We start from the raw sequence: 22,857 nt of genomic DNA, 5'->3' as shown, positions 1-22,857 counted from the left end.
GAGGGTAGTAGGATCGATTTGGAATTACCTGTAAGAGAGCTAGGGAAGGAAAGGTGCCAACTGTACACGGAACAACTTGTAATGGGTTTTAAAGCCTAGGGGGTATTTTTTTACTCTATCATAGGGGGAAATGGGTTTTTAATTCCTCGATTTGCACTTGTAGAGAATTTAGAATTCTTTACATCTCATTACTGTTTTTCTTTTGGGGCAGAGACATCTGTACTGGCGTAATACGTGGCTATGGAATTAGTTTCGATGTCTGCTTTTACACAGCATTCTCCACCTAGCCGTCGACCCCGTTTATCACATCACTTTTTGCTAATTGTGTCTGTAAAGAACTGTCAGGCTGCAGAGAGCTGTTCAAAATTGTGTACGTAGGATTGGTTTTTTGTTGTTGTTGGTGGTGGTGTAGTTTGCTTTGCTTGTTTTTGTTTTTGTTTGTTTTATGAGGTGAGTCCAAGCTCATGATTTTATTGGCTTAGAGCTGGATCACTTGGCCTTTTCTCTCTTCTAATCACCTCCCAGTTCAAATGTGTGCATCTCTCAATAACCAGCATTCTCTTGGCTCTGCAGTTGGCCTGAACACACTTAAGTCTCGGCACAATCAATCTCCTTTGGAGTTTTAGCCTTTTAGCGGAAAGCAGGGTTAGTCTGCCCACCATAGCCGCTCTGTTCCCTGTCATCAGGCCGCTTTCCCTGGGCATACGAGGAGTCCTTGCCCTTCTTATACTGTGTCACTTTGAGGACTTGGTGCTTACCATGCCCGGTGTATCATAGGAACTTTCACAATGTTCACAGGAGCAATATCCAAACAAAGTATTTTTGGATTGTAATGATTAATTTTAGATATTTAAAGTACAGGAATTTTTACTAAGTTAGAGAATATGACATTGAGGAGAAAAAGGGTCTCCAGTTGTAGAAATAAAGGAAACCATATGTAACCAAATGTGTGAACAGCAAATAAAAAAATCCATGGCATATGCATGCTTTAAAGCAGTACATACATACATACATAATCATATAATGTGGATAGAAAATGAAGGTTAGAAACCAGGATAAGATATATTTACCGAGGATCCAAGATGGCGGCGAGCAGTGTGGACCGCGTTTGGAGGCTCCAGTGAACAATTCAGGGAATTGCACAGATTTCTGAGCCAGGAACACCGAGGTCCGAACATCACGGCAGCGGGAGTGCTCCACGGTTCGGAGGGACCAGGGTGCGGAGGACCTGCGTGCCCCTGCACACAGGAGGAGCGTGGTTTTTCTCTGATCGGAGCGGCAGCGGTAGAGGCGGCAGCACCAGCGGCACCAGCAGCGGCGGCTGAGGTTTGCAGCTCATAGCCTTCCGGTGGAGGCGATTGGTGTAGTGGCTGGTGGGAATTGCTGCGGGAGAGGGGACTCGGGGCAGGATTTGGGTCGCGTGGAGCCTTTGGACCCAGATTGGACTAGGCGGACAGTTCGGCCCCAGAGTCCCGGGTATTGGCCCGGCCCAGCAAACAATTCTGCCTGAGGCACTAACCCAGCGTGGCCATAGCTCCCCTGCTGTGGCGCAGGCTTAGTTGAGCACGCTGCTCCACACTAGGCACCACCTCAGCTCAGCGGCAGCTCCCCTGCGGTGACACAGTCTGGGCGGAGCACTTGGTTTCACCACAGGCGCTAACTCAGAGCAGCCGCAGTTCTCCTGCTGTGGCGCAGGCTTGGTGACGTGCTCGGTTCCATCCTAGGCACCACCTCAGCTCAGCGGCAGCTCCCCTGCGGGGACACAGTCTGGGCGGAGCACTTGTCCCACCACTGGCGCTAACTCAGAGCAGCCGCAGTTCTCCTGCTGTGGCGCAGGCTTGGTGACGTGCTCGGTTCCATCCTAGGCACCACCTCAGCTCAGCGGCAGCTCCCCTGCGGGGACACAGTCCGGGCGGAGCACTTGTTCCACCACTGGCGCTAACTCAGAGCAGCCGCAGTTCTCCTGCTGTGGCGCAGGCTTGGTGACGTGCTCGGTTCCATCCTAGGCACCACCTCAGCTCAGCGGCAGCTCCCCTGCGGGGACACAGTCCGGGCGGAGCACTTGTTCCAACACTGGCGCTAACTCAGAGCAGCCACAGTTCTCCTGCTGTGGCGCAGGCTTGGTGACGTGCTCGGTTCCATCCTAGGCACCACCTCAGCTCAGCGGCAGCTCCCCTGCGGGGACACAATCTGGGCGGAGCACTTGTCCCACCACTGGCGCTAACTCAGAGCAGCCGCAGTTCTCCTGCTGTGGCGCAGGCTTGGTGACGTGCTCGGTTCCATCCTAGGCACCACCTCAGCTCAGCGGCAGCTCCCCTGCGGTGACACAGTCCGGGTGGAGCACTTGTTCCACTACTGGCGCTAACTCAGAGCAGCCGCAGTTCTCCTGCTGTGGCACAGGCTGGACAGAGCTCTCGGTTCCACCAGCTCTAAGACTCTGGTTGGACACAGTGTACAGTTTGAATCCAGAATTCCTGGCTGAGATTGGTGGTCAGTTCGGGCCCTGAGTCAATAACTGACCACAGCACGCACTTTGGGCCAAAAGGCCCTAGTGGAGCTTGGTGCGTAGTCCCAGCCCAAAAATTCTGGCTGGGCCCTGTGTGCATTTTGGGCCCAAAATCCCTAGCTGAGCTTGGCAGACGGTTCTGGCCCTGAGAATCTAGCTGAGTTCTGCCCGTGGTTCGGTCCCAGTGCTCCTGGCTGGACTTGGCAGGGAACACAGAAGGCTGTGGATACCTTGGCCTGTCCCAACGCTCATTCAGAGACCCAGAACAATTGCAGGATCCACAGCAGAGAGGGACTGAGGATCACTGGCTGTGAGAGACCAGAACAACAGGGCTAACCTCCTAACATCCACACCAGTGAAGCTTTGAGCTCGCAGCCTAGGGAAATCGTAAGAAAACAAGTGAATCTATCATCAGACACCCTCCATTCAACTCTGGAAGCTACCCAACAAAAACAAAGACGGCAAGATGTCTAAAGGACAACGAAAAAGCATACGCAAAAAACCCCAAAACAACATGGCGTCTCCAGTTTCCAGCTATCCCAAAGAAAACCACCCAGAGAACTCAAATACAACGGGAAATACAAGGAAATGACCTCAAATCCTTAGTAATGAGGATGATAATGGAGGAAACAAATAAAATTCGTAATCAAATGCAGGAAGACGCAGACAAACAGGTGAGAGACATAAAAGAAGCACATAGAGTGGAACTGGAAAATTGCAGGAAAATGCAAACAACCAGATGAAAGAAATAGCTAAAACGGTTCAAGCTCTGAAGACCTATAAAGAGGCAATGGAAGAAACTCAGGAATATACAAAAAATCAGATAAAAGAAATCAAAAAATCAGTTCAAGATCTGAAAATGAAAATGGATTCAATGATAAAACACACAGACAGAAGAAAAACGAGAACGTGAGACCTCAGAGAAGAAGGCGAGCAACACAGAGGTGAGCTTTTCTAACAGAATCCAAGAGATGGAAGAACGAATCTCAGGGCTAGAAGATACAATCACAGATATTGAATCAACCATTAAAGAAAATGCCAATCTGGAAAACTCCTGACACAAAACATCCAAGAAATTAAGGACACCATTGAAAAGAAGAAATTTGCGGATAATAGGCATTGAAGAAAGAGAAGACATCAGACTCCAGGGCCCAGAAGACTATTCTCAACAAATCATAGAAGAAAATTTCCCCAATCTAAAGAAGAGATGCCTATAAACATACAAGAGGCCTACAGAACACCAAATAGAATTGACCAGAAAAGAAAAACTGCCCGCCACATAATAATCAAAACACAAACATGCAGAACAAGAAAAAATATTAAAAGCTGCAAGGGAAAAGGGCCAAATAACATTTAATGGGTAACCTATCAGAATTACACCTGACTTCTCAGCAGAGACCATAAAAGCCAGAAGGTCCTGGACAGAGATCCTGCAAACCCTAAGAGAACACAGATGCCAGGCCCAGACTACTTTACCCAGCAAAATTATCAATACCATTGATGGAGAAAACAAAATATTCCATGACAAAAACAAATTCAAACAGTACCTATCCACAAACCCAGCTTTACAGAAGGTACTAGAAGGAAAACTCCATCCCAAAGGGTCAAGCTACAACCAAAACTACCCAGGAAATAGATAACTATCCCATGGCAAAAACACAACTACACAAACGCTCGACTGGAAACACATCAAAATTAAGACTCTTAACAGTCACTGGTCATTAATATCTCTCAACATCAATGGCCTCAATTCTCCAATAAAAGACACAGACTAACCGAATGGGTAATAAACAAGACCCAACATTCTTCTGCATCCAAGAAACACATCTCACCCATAATGAAAGGCATTACCTCAGGGTAAAAGGTTGGAAAAAAATATTCCAAGCAAATGGTCACAAGAAGCAAGCAGGTGTAGCCATTTTAGTATCGAACAAAATAGACTTTCAACCAAAATTAATCAAAAGGGATGAGGAAGGACACTTCATACTTATCAAAGGTAAAGTCAACCAAGATGACATCACAATTCTGAACATCTATGCTCCCAATACAAGGGCACCCAAATATGTAAAAGATCTCCTAAAAAAGCTTAAACCACACATCGATCCCCACACAATAATAGTGGGAGACTTCAACACCCCACTCTCACTGAAGGATAAGTCATTGAAACAGAAACTAAGCCGAGAAATAAAATCATTAACCAATGCCATGGGTCAAATGGATCTAACAGATATCTATAGAACCTTTCACCCAAACAAGAAAGAATACAGCTTCTTCTCTGCACCCATGGAACCTTCTCCAAAATTGATCACATCGTAGGTCACAAAGCAAGCCTCAAACAGATACAAGAGGATTGAAATAATACCTTGTATCCTATCAGATCACCATGCTCTTAGGCTGCAATTCAACAACAACAGAAATAACAAAAAGCCTACACGTTTGTGGAAACTAAACAACTCTCTGCTAAATGACACCTGGGTCAGGGAAGAAATAAAGAAAGAAATCAAGGAGTTTCTGAAATTCAATGAAAATGAAGAAGAAACAACATACCCAAATTTGTGGATACATTGAAAGCAGTGCTAAGAGGAAAATTCATAGCACTAAGTGCCTTTAAAAGAAATTGGAAACATCGCATATAAGCATCTTAACAACACAACTGGAAGCCCTAGAAAAAAAAGAAGCAGAAAACACCCAAGAGGAGTAGACGCCTGGAAATTATCAAACTCAGGGCTGAAATTAACAAATTAGAAACTAAGAAACAGTCCAAAGAATCAACAAAACCAAAAGCTGGTTCTTTGAGAAAATCAACATAGATAGACAGACCATTAGCCAAACTAACTAAAAGGCAGAGAGACAGTATTGAATCAACAAAATCAGAAATGAAAAGGGAGACATAACAACAGACACTGAAGAAATTCAAAGAATCATAAGATCCTACTTTGAAGGCATATACGCCACAAAATTTGAAAATCTAAGGGAAATGGACGATTTCTTGATCAAGTTCACTTGCCCAAAGTGAGTGAAGAACAGATAAACAAGTTAAATAGTCCCATTTCCCCGACAGAAATAGAAGCAATCATCGATGGTCTCCCACCAAAAAAAGCCCAGGGCCAGATGGTTTCAGTGCAGAATTCTACCAGACCTTTAAGGGCGAGCTAATACCGATACTCTTCAAGCTACTCCAAAAGATAGAAATGGATGGAAAATTACCAAATTCATTCTATGAGGCCATAGTCTCATTGATACCTAAACCTCATAAAGACTCAACAAAGAAAGAGAATTTCAGACCAATTTCTCTTATGAACATAGATGCAAAAATACTAAATAAAATACTTGCAAAACGAATACAGGAGCACATCAAAGATATCATTCATCATGACCAAGTAGGCTTCATTCCAGGCATGCAGGGATGGTTTAATATACGGAAATCCATCAATGTAATCATCATATAAACAAACTGAAAATAAAAAACCACATGATTATCTCCTTGGATGCAGAGAAAGCATTTGATAAAATCAACACCCATTCATGTTTAAAGTTTTAGAGAGATCGGGGATACAAGGCACTTTCCTCAACATAATAAAGGCTATATACAGCAAGCCAATAGCCAAAATCAAAGTAAATGGTGAGATACTCAAGGAAATTCCTCTCAAATCGGAACAAGGCAAGGCTGCCCACTCTCTCCATATCTCTTCAATATAGTACTCGAAGTTCTAGCCAGAGCAATAAGACAACAAAAGGAGATCAAGGGGATCCAAATGGGAAAGGAGGAAGTCAAATTATCCCTCTTTGCAGATGATATGATAGTGTACATAAGTGACCCTCAAAACTCCACCAGAGAACTGCTAAAGCTGATAAACACCTTCAGCAAATTGGCTGGATACAAATTAACTCAAAAAAGTCTGTAGCCTTCCTATACACAAATGACAAGCTTGCAGAGGAAGAAATTAGGAAAACCACACCCTTCACATTAGCCACAAGCAATATAAAATATCTAGGAGTTACCCTAACTAAGCAAGTGAAGGACTTGTATGAAAAAAATTTCAAAACTCTGAAGAAAGAGATTGAAGATGACCTGAGAAGATGGCGTGATCTTCCTTGCTCATGGATCGGGAGAATTAACATAGTAAAAATGGCCATCCTACCAAAAGCAATCTATAGATTCAATGCAATCCCTATCAAAATAACTACACAATTTTTTAAAGACATTGAAAGTTCAATTCTGAACTTCATATGGAAAAACAAAAAACCCAGAATAGCTAAAACAATCTTGTACAATAAAAGATGCTCCGGAGGAATCTCCATACCTGATCTCAAACTGTACTATAAAGCAATAGTACTTAAAACAGCATGGTACTGGCACAGCAACAGGCTGGTTGATCAGTGGAATCGAATCGAAGACCCAGATATGAATCCACACACATATGGTCACTTGATTTTTGACAAAGAAGCCAAATCCATTCAATGGAAAAAGGATAGCATCTTCAACAAATGGTGCTGGTCTAACTGGAGGTCTATGTGTAAAAAAATGAAACTGGACCCATATTTGTCACCTTGCACAAAACTCAAATCCAAGTGGATTAAAGACCTCAACATAAAACCAGAGACACTAACTCACTTAGAAGAAAAAGTGGGAAAGAGTCTGGAACATATTGGCACAGGAGACAACTTCCTGAACAGAACACCAACGGCCCAGGCCTAATGTCAACCATTAATAAATGGGACCTCATGAGGCTGAGAAGCTTCTGTAAGGCAGGAGACACTGTCAAGAGAACAAAGCGACAGCCTACAGACTGGGAAAAAATCTTCACCAACCCTACATCTGACAAAGGTCTAATATCCAAAATATATAAAGAACTCAAGAAATTAAACACCACCAAACCGAATAACCCAATTGAGAAATGGGGCTTGGAACTAAACAGAGAATTCTCAACAGAGGAGTATCAAATGGCTGAGAAACACTTAAAGAAATGCTCAACCTCCTTAGTCATCAGGGAAATGCAAATCAAAACAACTCTGAGATTCCATCTTACACCCATCAGAATGGCTAAGATCAAAAATTCAAGCGACACCACATGCTGGCGAGGATGTGGGGAGAGAGGAACACTCCTTCATTGCTGGTGGGAATGCAAACTAGTACAGCCACTTTGGAAATCTATCTGGTGCTATCTCAGAAAAATGGGAATAGGGCTTCCTCAAGACCCAGCTATTCCACTCCTTGGAATATACCCAGAAGATGCTCCAGCACACAACAAGAAAATTTGCTCAACCATGTTCATAGCAGCCTTATTCATAATAGCCAGAACATGGAAACAGCCTAAGTGTCCCTCAGTAGAAGAGTGGATAAAGAAACTGTGGTACATATACACTATGGAATACTACTCAGCTATTAAAAACAAGGAATTCCCGAAATTGTGGATAAATGGATTGAGCTAGAAATGATCATAATGAGTGAGTTAACCAGAAGCAGAAAGAATCAAATGGTATATACTCACTTATATCTGCATACTAGCCCAAGGGGCATGTCCCACGAAAGCCTTCACTTACCAGGAAACTGGGACAGAGGGGAAGGCATCCTATTGGGACTCTAAATGAGAGACGCATGGGAGAACAGCAAAATAAAAGGATCCAGAGGGTCCTAGAAATCTACAAGTAGAACAATATGATAGGCAGATTTGGGCCCAGGGGTCCCGCTCAAACTAAGGCACCAGCCAAGGACAATACAGGAGGTAAACTTTAAACCCCTTCCCAGATCTAGCCAATGGTCAGAATATTCTCCACAGTTGAGTGGAGAGTGTGATACGACTTTCTCACATACTCTGGTGCCTCACATTTGACCATGTCCCCTGGAGGGGGAGACCTGGTGGCACTCAGAGGAAGGACAGCAAGTAGCCAAGAAGAGACTTGATACCCTATGAGAATATATAGGGGGACGTAATCCCCCTCAGGAACAGTCATAGGGGAGGGGAATAATGGGAAAATGGGGGGGGAGGAATGGGAGGATACAAGGGATGGGATAAACATTGAGATGTAACAAGAATAAATTAATAAAAAAAAAAAAAAAAGATATATTTACCCTCCAAAATCTATAGAAAGAAGATCTGAGCAGAGAGACTCAATCATTGTAAACTACTCTCAGACTAGAATATAACTGGTTGCAACTTAAACAGAGATGTTAATCTATCCAAGAGAAAAAGATATCACCCGGGGGACTAGTTCAGATAGGTCGCCTTAGACCAGAGTCAAGGACAAGGTACATTGGACGCCCTTTGCCCGGCGTGCACAGTATTGCCTAGCAAGGCCTGTGCCAGGTGTCAGTGGGAGGAGCCAAATGATTTGAAATCTTTGTTCCAAAACTGGCTCTATTTTAGGTACTTTATATTTATACTTAAGACTAACAGCTCGCAGATGGCAGGGGGTGTGTACTGGGAGTAATGAATTGGTGTGGGTGTGTAATTCAGTGACTGAGTGCTTGCCCAGTATGCATGAGGCACTAGATTTAAAGATAATCACCTGCACAGAAAAATAAGGGAAGTGAAATAGATAAAAGTAAAAAGGAATGGACCGAGGCATTGGGGAGGCAGAGCAGGCGGATCTCTGTGACTTTGAGGCCAACCTGGTCTAAAAGCGAGTCCAGGACAGCCAAGGCTACACAGAAAGGCCCTACCTTGAGACTTTAGGCGAGAGTAGCATGGAAGAATAGGGAAATAGTAGGACCCACAGGGTCCTGGAAACCTACAAGAAGAACTTTATGACAGGCAGATCTGGGTCCTGGGGTCCTCCTCAAACTAAGGCACCAGCCAAGGAGAATATAGGCAGTAAGCTTCGAACCCCTACCAAGACCTAGCCGACAAACATGATATTCTCCACCGTTGAGTGGAGAGTGAGATCTGACTTTCACACGAACTCTGGTGCCCCTTTTCTGACCACGTCCCCTGGATGGGGAGGCCTGGCGGCACTCAGAGGAAGGATAGCAAGTTACCAAGAAGAGACTCGATATTCTAAGAGCATATATAGGGGGAGGAGGTCTCCCTCAATCACAGACATAGGGGAGGGGAGAAGGGGGGAAGTGGGAGGGAGGGAAGAATAGGAGGAAATAGGGGAAGGGCTAACAATCGAGATGTAATATGAATAAATTAATTAAAAAATGTAAAAAAAAAAAAAAAAAAGAAAGAAAGAAAAACCAAAATAATGATGAAAAAGAAGAATGGATTGTGAGGTAAATGTCAGTTTACAATAACCACAGTACTAACAGTGTGGATATCTCCTACTTGGTGCCGTATAACCCCGAGGAATAGCCAGCCCCTCACTGTCAACTTCCTGCTCTGTATTTCATCATGTATGGGAGGTCTGTATTCTTTTGAGCGTGAAAACTCATGTATAGTGTTAGGCATTGGGATTTAAGGGGCCAGCCTTTCTCCCACATCCCTAACAGTCTCTTTTATTTTCAAGTTTTTTTTCCCACCCTCATACTCACATCCAAATATGACACACACACACACACACACACACACACACACAATTCTTTGTAAGCCTGCCTATTTTGCTTAACAAGATGTTTCCTGATAAAGAACATAATTTCATTCTTCTTTGTGGCTGACTAAAACTCCGTTGCGTATCTCTACATCACTTTTTAAATTCAGCCATCCGTTGATGGGCACCTAGGCTGATGTCGTAGTGCGGCCACCATGAGTGGTGCCGTGCTTAACGTGAGCACGTGGGTATATTTAATGTAAGCTAGACCTGGTTCTCGTGGGCATTTGTTGAGAAGCAGTATAGCTGGCTCATATGGTGGTCCTATTTTTCGGGGCTCTCCATACTGATCTCCATACTGACTGTGGTTGTTTACATGCCATCAACACCCTTCTCCCCACATCCTCACCAGCATCTGTTGTGTGTTTTCCTGATGGTAGTTACTCTGACTAGGGTGAAATAGGCTCTCGGTGTACTTTCCATTTTCAGTCCCCGAACAGATAAAGATGATGTGCATTTTCATGTACTTATTAGCCTCCAAATGGACTTAAGACCCATTAAAGTCAGGTTTAAATATGATTTATTCTAATCCAATTGACCTGGTGGGTGAGTTGAAAAGCCTCTAGTTTACCTTCTCTCCCTCTGTTCTCCTGAGACTTGTATTTCTACCTCACAGTGAGTGTGACCAGGTCAAGAGACACTGGGGACACTGGCTCTTTGTCCCTGCACCCCTTAGAATAGTTCTCTCACTCTCCCTGTTCCTCGGTAGGCTGGTTTGCCAACACTGTGGGGCAGAACATGTGCTTAGTTTAGTTTCATTGCTTGTCTGAGAAGAAGAAGAAGAAAGAGGAGGAGGAGGAGAAGAAGAAGAAGAAGAAAAGTGGCACCAAAAGTGCAGACACCTTGCGCTAGCATAACCTCCTCGTGGGCACCTTGTACTCGGCGAGTGAGCCTAATGCTTATTTTCTGCTTTAACCAGACTGATGCTGCGGCATCTCCCTTCCCGGAGGCAAGGGCAACAGTTGAAGCATTTTTAGGAAATTTCTAATGTGCGTTGCTACTCTTATTATTATGTTAGTTTTGTTGCTGCTGTTCTTTTGAAATAGAACTGTCCCATAGCCCAGGCTAACCTGAAATTTGCATGGGATTTCAGGTATGCGCCCCCACTCTCAACTGTGCTTCCTATTTTTATTATCTTAAAGCAACATTTTGAGCAGGCAGGGCACTTTCTACTCCCTGTCCCTGTATTCTGTTCCCTTCGGGATCTGTCCCAGTTTTCCAAGTAAATAGAGTTAAAGTAAACTTGTTTGCAAACATTTGAAAATTCCCTCTCCCAGCCTAGGCAGCTCTGGTTGTTCAAAGATACGTGAGGGAACTGTCCTTGTTACCTAATCTGGAGCATCGATGCAAGCCCCTGACTGCTGAGCATGCCAGGAGCGATGAGTCTAAATCGCTAGTGACTCTTATGGCGGGTGAAAGTAACCGGGAATAGTATTCATTCATCAGCAGTTGGTAGGCACAACCACGGTGTCTTAGCCAAGTAGGAGTTAGTCGTTCTTAGGCAGCAGGAAGCTGAAATACAGATGGTTCCAGAACTCAGCAGACTATCACAGCTGCTTCTGGTCCCTTGCTCTGCTCCCTTAATGTGTGGCTTTCATCAAAGAGAACTGCAGCGGAACCAGCAAAAGGATGCTGAGCTTATCCCCGCCCACTTTAAACCAGAAAATCCACAGCTTACCTGAAGGTCCCACCAATAAGCTTCCACACAAACCTTCCTGGCCAGAGCCAGGCCACATGCGGCTTCCTTTAGCAGCAGAGAATTTTTAACCAGGCACAACTGTTGCCTCGAGCAAACCCGGAACTACCTTGGCCAAGAAACGTCAGTGACCCAGCAGCAAACGTCTGTCCCGGACACTGTAGTATACCTCCGAGGTCCCATGTGTAGTGGCAGCCTGAGTGCCTTGTTCATGGACATCTTGGTCACGCTTTGCCTGTTGACTGCCCAGGGGAGCTGGTGGCCATTCTGAAGTGTGGCCATACTGAACCATTGACTCACAGCGTGCTAAATGCAAACAGCACAGGGAGACCAGCCCGTGCAGGGAGTTCTGGCTTCTAGAACCTTCACTGTGGCCCAGTGGAAACAGCCGCCAACAGCGGTCTTCGTGGGTCCTTTCTATTTCTTTCAACTTTAGAAGAGGGAGGCTTTTCTACTTAGGACTATTCCTTTGTGCTTTGAATCATTTCTTCATCGTCCGTTCTTTATTGAAGTTTTACTTTATTCTGCCTATTTTCTTTTCCCAACTCTTAGAGGTATATTTCTAATTTTTGGTCATAGGCAGGGAAAAGCAGCACACATGACTTGAAAAGCCAGTATCACCATATGATTTTCTTTTTTAAAAATATATTTTATTAATTTATTTATATTACATCTCAATTATTATCCCATCCCTTGTATCCTCCCATTCCTCCCTCCCTCCCATTTTCCCCTTACTCCCCTCCCCTATGACTGTGATTGAGGGGGACCTCCTCCCCCTGTATATGCTCATAGGGTATCAAGTCTCTTCTTGATAGCCTACTATCCTTCTTCTGAGTGCCATCAGGCCTCCCTATCCAGGGGACATGGTCAGATATGGCACCATATGATTTTCAATCAATACGACGAAACTAGTGTAATGTGAACAAATTATAGGCTATGCCTCCCTTTGGCCTTCAGCCTGGCAGGGCAGAGCCAGAGGCAGCCGGAGCATCCCTGCCTCTCCGGCATGTAAGCACATTGCCTTTTCCCCTAAGTGTGAGGCGATTGTTGCAGTTTCTGTGCAGTGTGAGGCAAGCCTGAGAAGACCTGTCTACTGGCCTGTTCTCTGCACCGCTCCCATTTCTTTTTCTTCTCCACCAAAGCTGGAACACTGCCTCTTACTGATCTTCCATTAGCCCTACCTCTGTCGCCCTTGGCCTCTGCAAGCGTTTCAAGGGGTTGTCTGGGTAGACACGATGACTTGGTAGAGCCCCCAGCACTGTTCCCACAAAGCCATGCCTGGCTCAGCTTCCTGTGTTGAGTCTTTTATTCGCACTCCGTGAGTTCCGTTGAATTCTCTCAGTTTAGCTCTTTTACAACTTTTGATAAATATTTTGTAGATGGGCGTTTATCTCAGCTTCTTTCTTACAAATCAGCTCATTTGCTGAAGCTACAGTAAGTCAACCCTTTGTTCAGTGCAATATTACTTTTTGGCAGCACCCTGGCCAGCCTGAAACGTGCCGTCACCTTCCCTGCTGTACCTCTGGCTTAAATCGATGCAAACGCAGAAACTCAGGGTGGCCATTGGAAGCAGGGTTCACTGGTGTCTGCGTTCTTTATCTTTTATTCTATTTATTTTAGGACTTGCATTTGATCTTTGAGCTAAGAGAAGGCAAGGTGTAATTAAGCTAAAACGTTTCTCTTTGGTTTTTGCCAGATGAGAATTCTCCAGCCAACTTCTGGGATTCTAAGAACAGGGGTGTGACTGGAACCCAAAAAGGACAAATTGTATGGAGAATTGAGCCTGGGCCCTACTTTATGGAACGTAAGTAACCAATGAGTGTGATACAGTGTTAGATTAAGTAATGAGTGTACATGTGTGTTGAACCCATAGAATCATATTTGAATGTTACTTTTAAAGTTTTGGGATCTTGTTCATGTATTTATGTCATAAAGCCCCATATTAGAAAATATGTTGTTTTATAAATTCTCACTGGATGTTGTGTACAACCGCAATTAATATTCATTTGATTAATTTTAAGAATCATAATAGTTCAATGTCGTTAGCTTAAGAATTCTGTTTGCTTTGGGCTTATCTCATTTCTTACCAGCAGAAGGTTACCTTTAGAGTGTAGGTCAACTAAGTGTGGAAGAAATAGTCTCCTGCAAATGCAAGCAGAAATCAAGTGCCAAGAAATCAATCATTGTCCCATCCACCCTGTGCTGTGTGTGTGAATACAGATGCGTATGTAGCATGTAGTTATTAGAGACACCTATAAATACCTATTCTGTTTATTTTGGCTAAACTGTGACTCTGTGTGTGTGTGTGTGTGTGTGTGTGTGTGTGTGTGTGTGTGTGTGTGTGTATTCACTACTAATATTCCTGAGTACACAGGAATTCTTGATGTATTATAACGGAAAGAAGACAGAATAAAATAAAAGAGGATGGGTGACTTACTAGCTTACTAGTCAGTCCAGGTTACCTTGAATATCTTCTGAAGTTTTCTTCCTTTAACCTATGAAAAACATGGGCTTTTGAAACTTTTTCGTTAACGTTGAACTCTAAGAATTAAAATTTCTGAGTGTAAAGAATTTATTGTCAGAGATTCTATGAATACTAGATATAAAAGTCTTATCCAGACAAAACATGAACATTCGGTGCAATTTGAACAGATGGGAACTTGGTGCAAGTGTCTTTAGTGAAGTCTCTAAGTTGTCTGTAATGTAGAAGGTTATTTGAGACGATCAGCATCTATGACCGTAGTGAGCATTAAAGGCCTCGCATAGTTTCTTCCACTGCTCTTTCTGGTGAGTCAATAGTGCAGAGCCTCTGCCCTGGAAGCTGTGTCCTATCTCACAGGTCAATGTTCTGGTTAAACCTTGTCAATACAAGACACATAGTTGTGGCCTGAAAGGTGATAAGAGAGTTTATTCTGGAGCCAAATATGGTGGACCATGCCTTTGGCACACAAATCCCAGTTGGCCCAAATTCCATGTCTCAGCCTAGTAATTGTGAAATTTTATCATAGCAGGAGAAGAAAGTAAGACACCACGAGTTTTCTTTTTGCTTTGTTTGTTTGCTTAGCTTTGATTGAAAATAGATTTTTTTTTCCCCTCACATATATCCTGATTACAGTTTTCCCTCCCTCTACTCTTCCTAGTTCCTCCTCACCTCCCCTTCCATTCAGATCCATCCCTTTCAGTCTCTCATTAAAAACAAACAGGCTTCTAAGGGATAGTAATGAAATATGTATAATTAATATAATATAATAAGATAAAATGAAAGCTAACACAACCAGAAGGAAAAGAACTCCCACCCAAAACCTTAAACACTCATTCACATCCTCATGAATCCCATAAAAAATACTAAACTGGAAGCCATTAAACACACACACACACACACACACACACACAAAGGACATGCAGATAAAGAGAGGGAAGAAAAACATATACAAATAAAATAAAAATAAAATGTATGTCAATATTAAAAGAGAAAAAACTCTGACATGATATTATGAGACAAGAGACCTCCAGACATGCCATTCAGCTAATTTCAGTTGGCTGTCCACAGTATTTCCTCCCCATTTTCAAGTACAGTGTTGGACTCACATGACAGAAACATGGGAAATCTATAGACCTGGGATCCTGATCTGAGGGCATAATAAGGAAAGTGAGCAAAGTTAGGCCATGCGGGGCGGGGGGGGGGGAATGGTCTTACTTTAGTACGCTTCTTTCTTTAAAAGGACCCCAGAGTTTAAGAGATTGATTAGGTGAGAAATATTGCCCACTTCATGCCAGAGAAAAGGTACAGTCGCATTAGTGTTAGCGCTGTATGCTAGAGGCCACCCTTGGTGCTCGCCTGGTGACTGAAGGCGCAGGCCTCTAGGACAGCAGATGTGATCACACACGGCTGTGATCTGAAGTGTTGCACCAGGACAAAAGCATGTTCAGAGCATTGCATTTCTGGCTAGAGGCTGGTAGTGTCCTGGCTGTTGAGGCTATCTTCAGTATGGAGCAGAGCAAATGTAACATGCTACATAGGAAATATTTGTCTTGGAAAATGTTATCTGCATTCCCCATTCAGCTGCTAACTAGAAACAGGCTTGGATGGTGATGCAGGGTTGGAGAAGGAGCTGCAGGAGTAGGTTTTCCTCCTTTTCTTCACTTCCTCTTTCATGCCTGGAGCTAGGAACACTGCAAGCAGAACTACAACTCTCCAGTGTGTCTAAGGGCTGAGAAAAATCACCTGGTTTCAATCTAGAAAGGTGCATCGCCATTCCAGAAGAGTCAGAAAGATGCCGCTCCCAACATGCGTCCCGAGCCTCAGAGTGTAATATTGATAAATGAATATTTTTCTCCAGGCTTCAGAGAAAAGGGTACCCTTCTAATGCCACCTTGAGCCAGGGTCTGACTCAGGCAATCTTAAGAGATTTTCCCTTCCTCACATAATATATCCTGATTACTTTTCCCTCCTTCTACTGCCAGCTCCTCCCGCCTTCCATTCGGACCCATCCCTTTCTCTCTCTTTAGAAAGCAAACATACATCTAAGGGGCAGCAGTAAAATACGTAACTTATAGTATGTTACGTGATAAAACAGAATCTAACATATTGGAATAGGACAAAACAAACAAAAGAAAAGAGCCCAAGAAAATCCATAAGAAACAGTACAGAAAAACTCATCCATACACTCATAAATTCTATAAAAGCACTAACCTGGAAGCTGTAATATATATGAAAAGGGCCTGTGTGGTAAAAAGAGAGAAGAAAAAATATCTTCCCAGGATAACACAATCTTACTCAGGTCGTTGGAGCTAATGGCATGAAGCCTTAGGGGAAAGTAGGTAAGCCATAGAGCTAGCTTCTTCTAAAACTCTGCATATTGTCAACCTCTGACTTGGAAATAAATATTCAAACTTTTTCTTTCATATTAAGAAGGAAGCCTTTTTTACCTTTAGCTTATTAGAACTCCAAACAAGGTAAGACTCTTTGAAAAATAATCTGTTTAAGTCAGAACCTAAGATGGTTCAGTTGTCTGGGTAAACCCTCAGAGGATGCAGACATTCCAGGCTCAGACTATTTATTACAGCCTTACTTGGATGACTTTGAAGGAAAAATAAAATGGATTTAATTTTCGGTAGGTGACCTTAGGCATCAGCATCGTGAATATTTGCTTGTTTTAGGACAGTAAGCAAGGGCTGGGGATGCCGTTCCATATTAAGGTGTAAGCTGCACAAGCAAGAGTTGTCAGGCCAAGCTTGACTCCCTCTTTCCGACAGAACATGCCAGGCTCTGCAGTGCTTGTCTGTAACCCCCAGCACTGGGTGGAGGGAAGGATGTCAGACACACATCCCTGAAGTTCACTGGCTGACAGCCGAGCCTAAGAACCTGTCTCCAAAAATAAAGTGGGCATTTGGACCTCTGGCTGTAACACTTGTATATAGACCCCATAGTATATTCATATTTGCCCCTAGACACACACACACACACACACACACACACACACACACACACACACACACACATACACGTACTATAAATGCCATCAGCTAGCCTCTAAGAGAAAGTGTGTTGCCTCCATGAGTTGCTTGCAGCAACTGAGTGAGTCATCTTTGCAATATGCTTTAAAGTTTAAATGGTTTCAACAGTTGTCCCGATGTGCCAAGATGTCTATTTTATTCTATATAGTATCCCATAAACTATGGTTCTTTTTTTTATTATTCATTCTTAGGTGGGGTTGGGTTTTATTTTTGCCTCTCCCCTCTTCCTTCTGTACATCGATTCATCCCCATCAATGTAAAGTATTTAGCGATGGCCAACTTTAAGCTACTATTTTAGGTACTCACTAATTGGATCGATGTGTGATCCTAGAAAGTGTGCACTTCAATTGCATATTGATTTCTGTTGAATTACCTTGCGATTGTTACGTCAAAAAACAAAACACCAATGTTTGTGTTTATTTTGTAGTATTTTTAAATTTTTTTCCCCGTCTAAGCCCTTGGAAGCAACATTAGCAGTGCAAGAAGTATGCACAAGTCACAGCACTGCAGAGGGGCTCAACTTAGTGCCTTGAAAAATACACACGTCATGGGGTGATTTTCACTGGGAGGCCTCAACATCCTGCTTTCACCATCAGGGCCCCTACCCTAACACCATCATTTTTTTTAAAGATTTATTTATTTATTATGGATACAGTATTCTACCTGTATGCGTGTGCCTGCCTGCCAGAGAGGACAGCAGTTCTCATTATAGATGGTGATGAGCCACCATGTGGTTACTGGGAATTGACCACAGCCTTTTAAGCACTGAGCCATCCTCCCCCAGCCCCACGCCATCGTTTTTTAGTCCCTTATCACTGACAGTGTGTTCCTGCTGCTTGCAGCCTTGGTATTTTTCAGTTCCCCCACCCCGTAAGATTTCTGCTGCATCTACAGTGATACTGCCCACTGTTTATTTTCATGATTGCTGTGCTATCCCTTGACCAAGGAAGGCTTTCACACTGCACAGACCCTCAATAAATGTAAGACAACTTGCAATAGCATGGAAATAGTAAGTGAGCATGATACTGGGACTGTGGGTAAATGTCTTCATAAGTGGAAAGATTAACGTGATCTGTCCCTCAGTTTGTACCCTCTGCCTATAATGGCACTGAATAGGACCACTTCATGACAGCACACAAGGCTATGATAAAAATTATGCGCTTGAATAAATGAAATCACACAACATTTCCTCTCATGGTTAGAGATGACATGTAGCTACCACCTGAGCACCAGCCTTCCAGTTCTATTTGACTTCATTTTAGTGAAATAGAAATGATGAGAGACAGAAGGGTGCCCACAGCTCACCACTCTTTATGGTTAAATTTTATACGCAACTTACAGAACCATGGGAAAGCTCAGGCAAATGACAGCCATCTGTGACGTACTGCCTAAATGAATCATGCCACTGTGTAAGGTGACAGACAAGATCTCAGTCTTTGAGGTCAACCCTTGCTAGGGTACACTATGGAATCCTTTCTCAGAGAAAGCTTACAGTATCGTCATACGTGCCTAGGGTTCATATGACTGAGATGATTGCTTTTAGAAGATAGTTTTTGAAGAGATAATATCTGAAAAGGACATAATTTTTAAACTATGCAAAAGTAGAAGTAACTGCCTCTGACATCATAACAATAACCGGTCTCCTTACCTTATCTGAAAGTATTTTATTCCTATACTGATCTAGAAGTCTGTATTTTGTTAAACAGATGGTAGCATGACTGCATTGACATATGATAAACAGAGCCCCTTTTCTGAGGAACATCTTAACTTCTAAATGCTGTGTGAAGTTCCATCTCTTTCTTCCTGTGCTCCCCAACACTCACCCTGCCCCCCCCCCATCGTGGGCATGCAGTGAGGGGCTGTTTCCTCCAGGAAATCTCTATTTGTATTTATGAACATTAGCAGGTTCAAAGTTTCAAGACAAAGAGACATCTCTTTCATGTCAACATTAAAGTAGAAGATTTTAAACCTTTGTTTAGAGTTCCTATAAGTAACCTCTCCCACAGACTATTCAGACGAATAGGATATAATTCCGCGATTCATGATTAGCTTCAGGGATCGGAAGGGGCCTTAGAAAGGAAGATGTCATTGGGCTATGGTCTCCCTCTGTGTCTAGGGCCACCTCAAGACACAGAGACCCTCAGCATCAATGCAGGGCCCACCTCTCCCTGCCCTGCTGCTCTCTGAGTCAGCACGCTTTGTGTTAAGTACACACTTTGGAAAAAATACTCTTGTTCTACATAGACTTGAGACTCTTTTGTTTTCCTGTAGTTTGACGGCAGTAGAAGGACACATTACCTGCCACGCCCCACTGTAGGAAGAGCATTTAGGGAAAATGGGACACCTCGTGCACCCCTGTCCATGGTCTTTCTTGCTGCTGAGTGAAGCCAGCCTCATGGTTCTGATCTCTTCCCCAGTTGGGTGCTCAGGCTTTATCCTTGCCTTTGTTCCCAGCTGCCCCGCATGCATCTCTCTAGCATGTTCTAGCTGCTGCCTCAGCACCAGCCTTCCTCTGAGCAATCCTTCAATTACCTCTTGCCACCATGTAGGTATTCAAGTACATAAACTGAAATCTCACTCTCTCCTGTTCCGTTTCACCATTTTTAAAGACCTGAATGTCTGCCTAAAGCACTCAATAGTATCTGACGGTGAAGACAGTACCACTCCTCACGGGCTCTTCCTGTGTTTTAAGGGGTAGAAATCATTATTGGTGTCCAGTTGAAGGAGCCAATAAGCTCCTGTGCAAGTACAAACAAGCCTCCACTCTCTTGGGGAACCTGCGCTTCTCTGTGATGACTTGTCTCTGCGTACGGATCGACTTAGATCCCTCAGCTCTCTACTTCTTCAATACAGCTCTGAAGGGTCTTAGTGATCAGGTCCCCAAAATCGACTTTTATACAGTTCAAGATAGATTCACGATATAATTGTGTGGACTCCAAATCATTTCGGAGATGAAGGTTTTGTTGTTCTCATTGTTGCTGCTGGAGCAGGAAGTATGACCCCAAGCGGATCAGCCAGCAAAGCTGCCTTGGTCAACATCCTTCTGCTAGAACAGTCAGTGGTGTTTCCTTGGTCTGTTACCTAGTTACTAAACTCTTGAGGAAGAGCAGGCGGTACCTTCTAACCTAAGAGTGAAGGGAGGATGTCTCCCTAGTACACACCGTGTTTACCGCGAAAGGCCTTGCTTACTCACCGCTTGTGTGACTTATAGGTACTGCTGCAGGCAGATTCGCAGAGTCTGCCAGCTCTCCAGCATGTAAGCGTGATGCAGATGAGCTCATGTCCGTGCGACGCCTTGAGGAAGCCACTGAGCTCTGTTCTGCTCTGCCAGCCCTTGGCGTGTGACTTAGGCTTGCTTTCGCAGAGTATTGTCACAGAAGAAAGCAAGCAGAGGAAGTATGCTTTGCTTGTATCTGTAGGCTTCAAACTCATCTCCAAACGTGCATTAGCATTCAGGAAAGCCATTTGCAGGAGTGTCCCGAGTGAGGCAGAACAACAGCGGAGATTCTCCAAATGCTGCCCTCGCCCCTCCCTCCTAGCTACTCCTTAGTCTGGATGCTCATCCTTGGGCCTGCTTGCCCTGAGACTCTACCATGTTCTTAGTGGTCTCCCTGGACCCCATGTTCTTCCTCCTGGTGTCTTCCTCTGTAGTGTCTTCCTCTTCTGGTTTGCCATGTTATCTTAGCAGCGAAACTGTAAAATACCTGCTGGGCCAGAAGTCAGGCTTAGAGTCCCTTGTCCTCTCTGGCATGCATAGGGAAGTCTTTTGATTAGTGACGCTAACTTGATTATGAATTATTCTGTGGTAAATAACATAAGGACTTCATATTAGCCAGGCATGATGATGCACGCTTTTAATCCTGGCACTTGAGGGGCAGAGGCAGGCGGATCTTTATGAGTTCCAGGCCAGCCAGGATTCTGTTACACAGAGAAACCTTATCTCAAAAAACAACAAACAAGCAAACAAATAAATAAATGGGCATAATATTTTAGCCCATGGTGGAGCTTTTCTTGGGTTTAACAGTTGGTCACCGATAGGAAGAGTATAGCAATAGAAATCTCCAGAAGGGAGTTTTACCTGTACCATTCTCATCAAGGAGCAGGTAAGTGCCCCATGGGATGCCCTTTGGCATGGTCAAGAAAGGCAGTGATAAATTGACTTACTTGGGAAAACTTCTAGAACAGGCTCATCTTAACAATTCTAGTGACTCGGTGGAGAACTCGCTCTGTAGGCCAGAACTGCCCCTCTGTTTCCTGTCCTGCCTGCTCACGCCACTGCATGTGTAGAAGGACGCCTGGAAGAAAACACATCTCAGGAGATTCTGACTTCAGTGAGCAGAGAGATTCCCGTGACTCTAGGTTTACACTGAAACACTTTCACTTTGCGTTTGTGGGAACTAGTTGCTTTCTAAAAGCTGTAATTGGTATGTGCATTGCTTTTTCTCAAGCTCAGTTATCTGAACAAATGTATATGGTGTATAAGTTTCTATACGCTTATCACTATGGATCTGGTTCCCAAATTTGATTCCTGTTTAATAGTTCATTTAAGACACTTGGAAAATAAAAGTCACGTGGGTGCCTAGGGAGTCTTCCCAGTCCACGCTTTCTTAGCCTGCCTTGATTTTTGTGTTTCTAGTGGTAGCTGTAATTTGTTTATACTGGGGAGGTTAAAAAGCAAAGTGTATGGAACGCAGAGGGACTTATAGAAAACCTGAACAGCTCGCCCGTCACCCAGAACAGTCTGGAGTGGGGTTAGGTAGCAACACCGACGTGAGGCATCACAGCGCCTGGCCTTGTGAGCACCGTGGCAAGCGCAGCTGGGCTGACCACAGTCTTAGCTCGGCTCAGCAGGATCTGCGCGCGTTTCTCTGATATGCCGAGGCGTGAAGATTCAGAGTTCAGGGCTATCCTGAGCTATGGCGTGAGCTTCAGACTAGCTTAGGTGACACACGTATCAAGGCCCCGTGGAAAAGAAAGCAATAGAGAAAAGCAAAATAAACAAGAGCCATCAGGAATTGGTAGAACTCGTTTGCTGCTGGTTGGAAACGAAGGACAGAACGGATTGCCTGAGATGGGTGTGGCATTTCCTCAGCCAACTCAACTGTTTTTCTTGTATTTCTTTACAGCGGAGATCAAAATCTGTTTCAAATACTACCATGGCATTAGTGGAGCCCTGCGAGCCACAACCCCCTGTATTACTGTGAAGAATCCGGCCGTGATGGTGAGTCCCCCGCGTTGCTGGCTTCCTCCCCAGGCCAAGGAAGAGTTCTATTTTTGCCTGGGTTGCCCTGTCAGGGTCGTGAGGAACAATGCAAAGGAAACACACGACAGTGTGGCACTGTTTTAGGAAAGGAAACGTGCTACAAGGCTGCCGTAACTGCATCTGTAATCCTAATCGGTGGAGAAACACTTGCTGTATAGCAGGCCCGTGTGCCAGCAGCTCGTCACGGGAACGTGGTGAGTCAGAGTGTTCTGCCGTGAAGGCTTCTACACGTGGTTAGCAGCCGGAAATGGTGACGTTGTATCTCAGTAGATTTGCGTGAATTCAGTGTGTGAAGGGGAGAATACATCCAGTCAAGTCATAGTGATTCTGTCTGCCAGTCACCTC

At 44.0% G+C, this 22,857-nt stretch overlaps 1 protein-coding gene across 1 annotated transcript in view; it reads left to right on the top strand.

Moving 5' to 3' along the window:
• Hecw2 (HECT, C2 and WW domain containing E3 ubiquitin protein ligase 2) overlaps positions 1 to 22,857 on the top strand; it is a 360,925-nt gene that overhangs the window by 213,977 nt on the left and 124,091 nt on the right. Inside the window, exons 3-4 of the mRNA XM_051153821.1 lie at positions 13,429 to 13,536; positions 22,376 to 22,470. Coding sequence (XP_051009778.1) covers positions 13,429 to 13,536; positions 22,376 to 22,470 — 203 coding nt within the window. The remainder of the gene's footprint in view (positions 1 to 13,428; positions 13,537 to 22,375; positions 22,471 to 22,857) is intronic.

This window comes from Acomys russatus, chromosome 12 (assembly GCF_903995435.1).
Source record: "Acomys russatus chromosome 12, mAcoRus1.1, whole genome shotgun sequence".
Classification (NCBI taxonomy): domain Eukaryota; kingdom Metazoa; phylum Chordata; class Mammalia; order Rodentia; family Muridae; genus Acomys; species Acomys russatus.
This window is presented reverse-complemented; position numbering and strand designations above follow the sequence as displayed.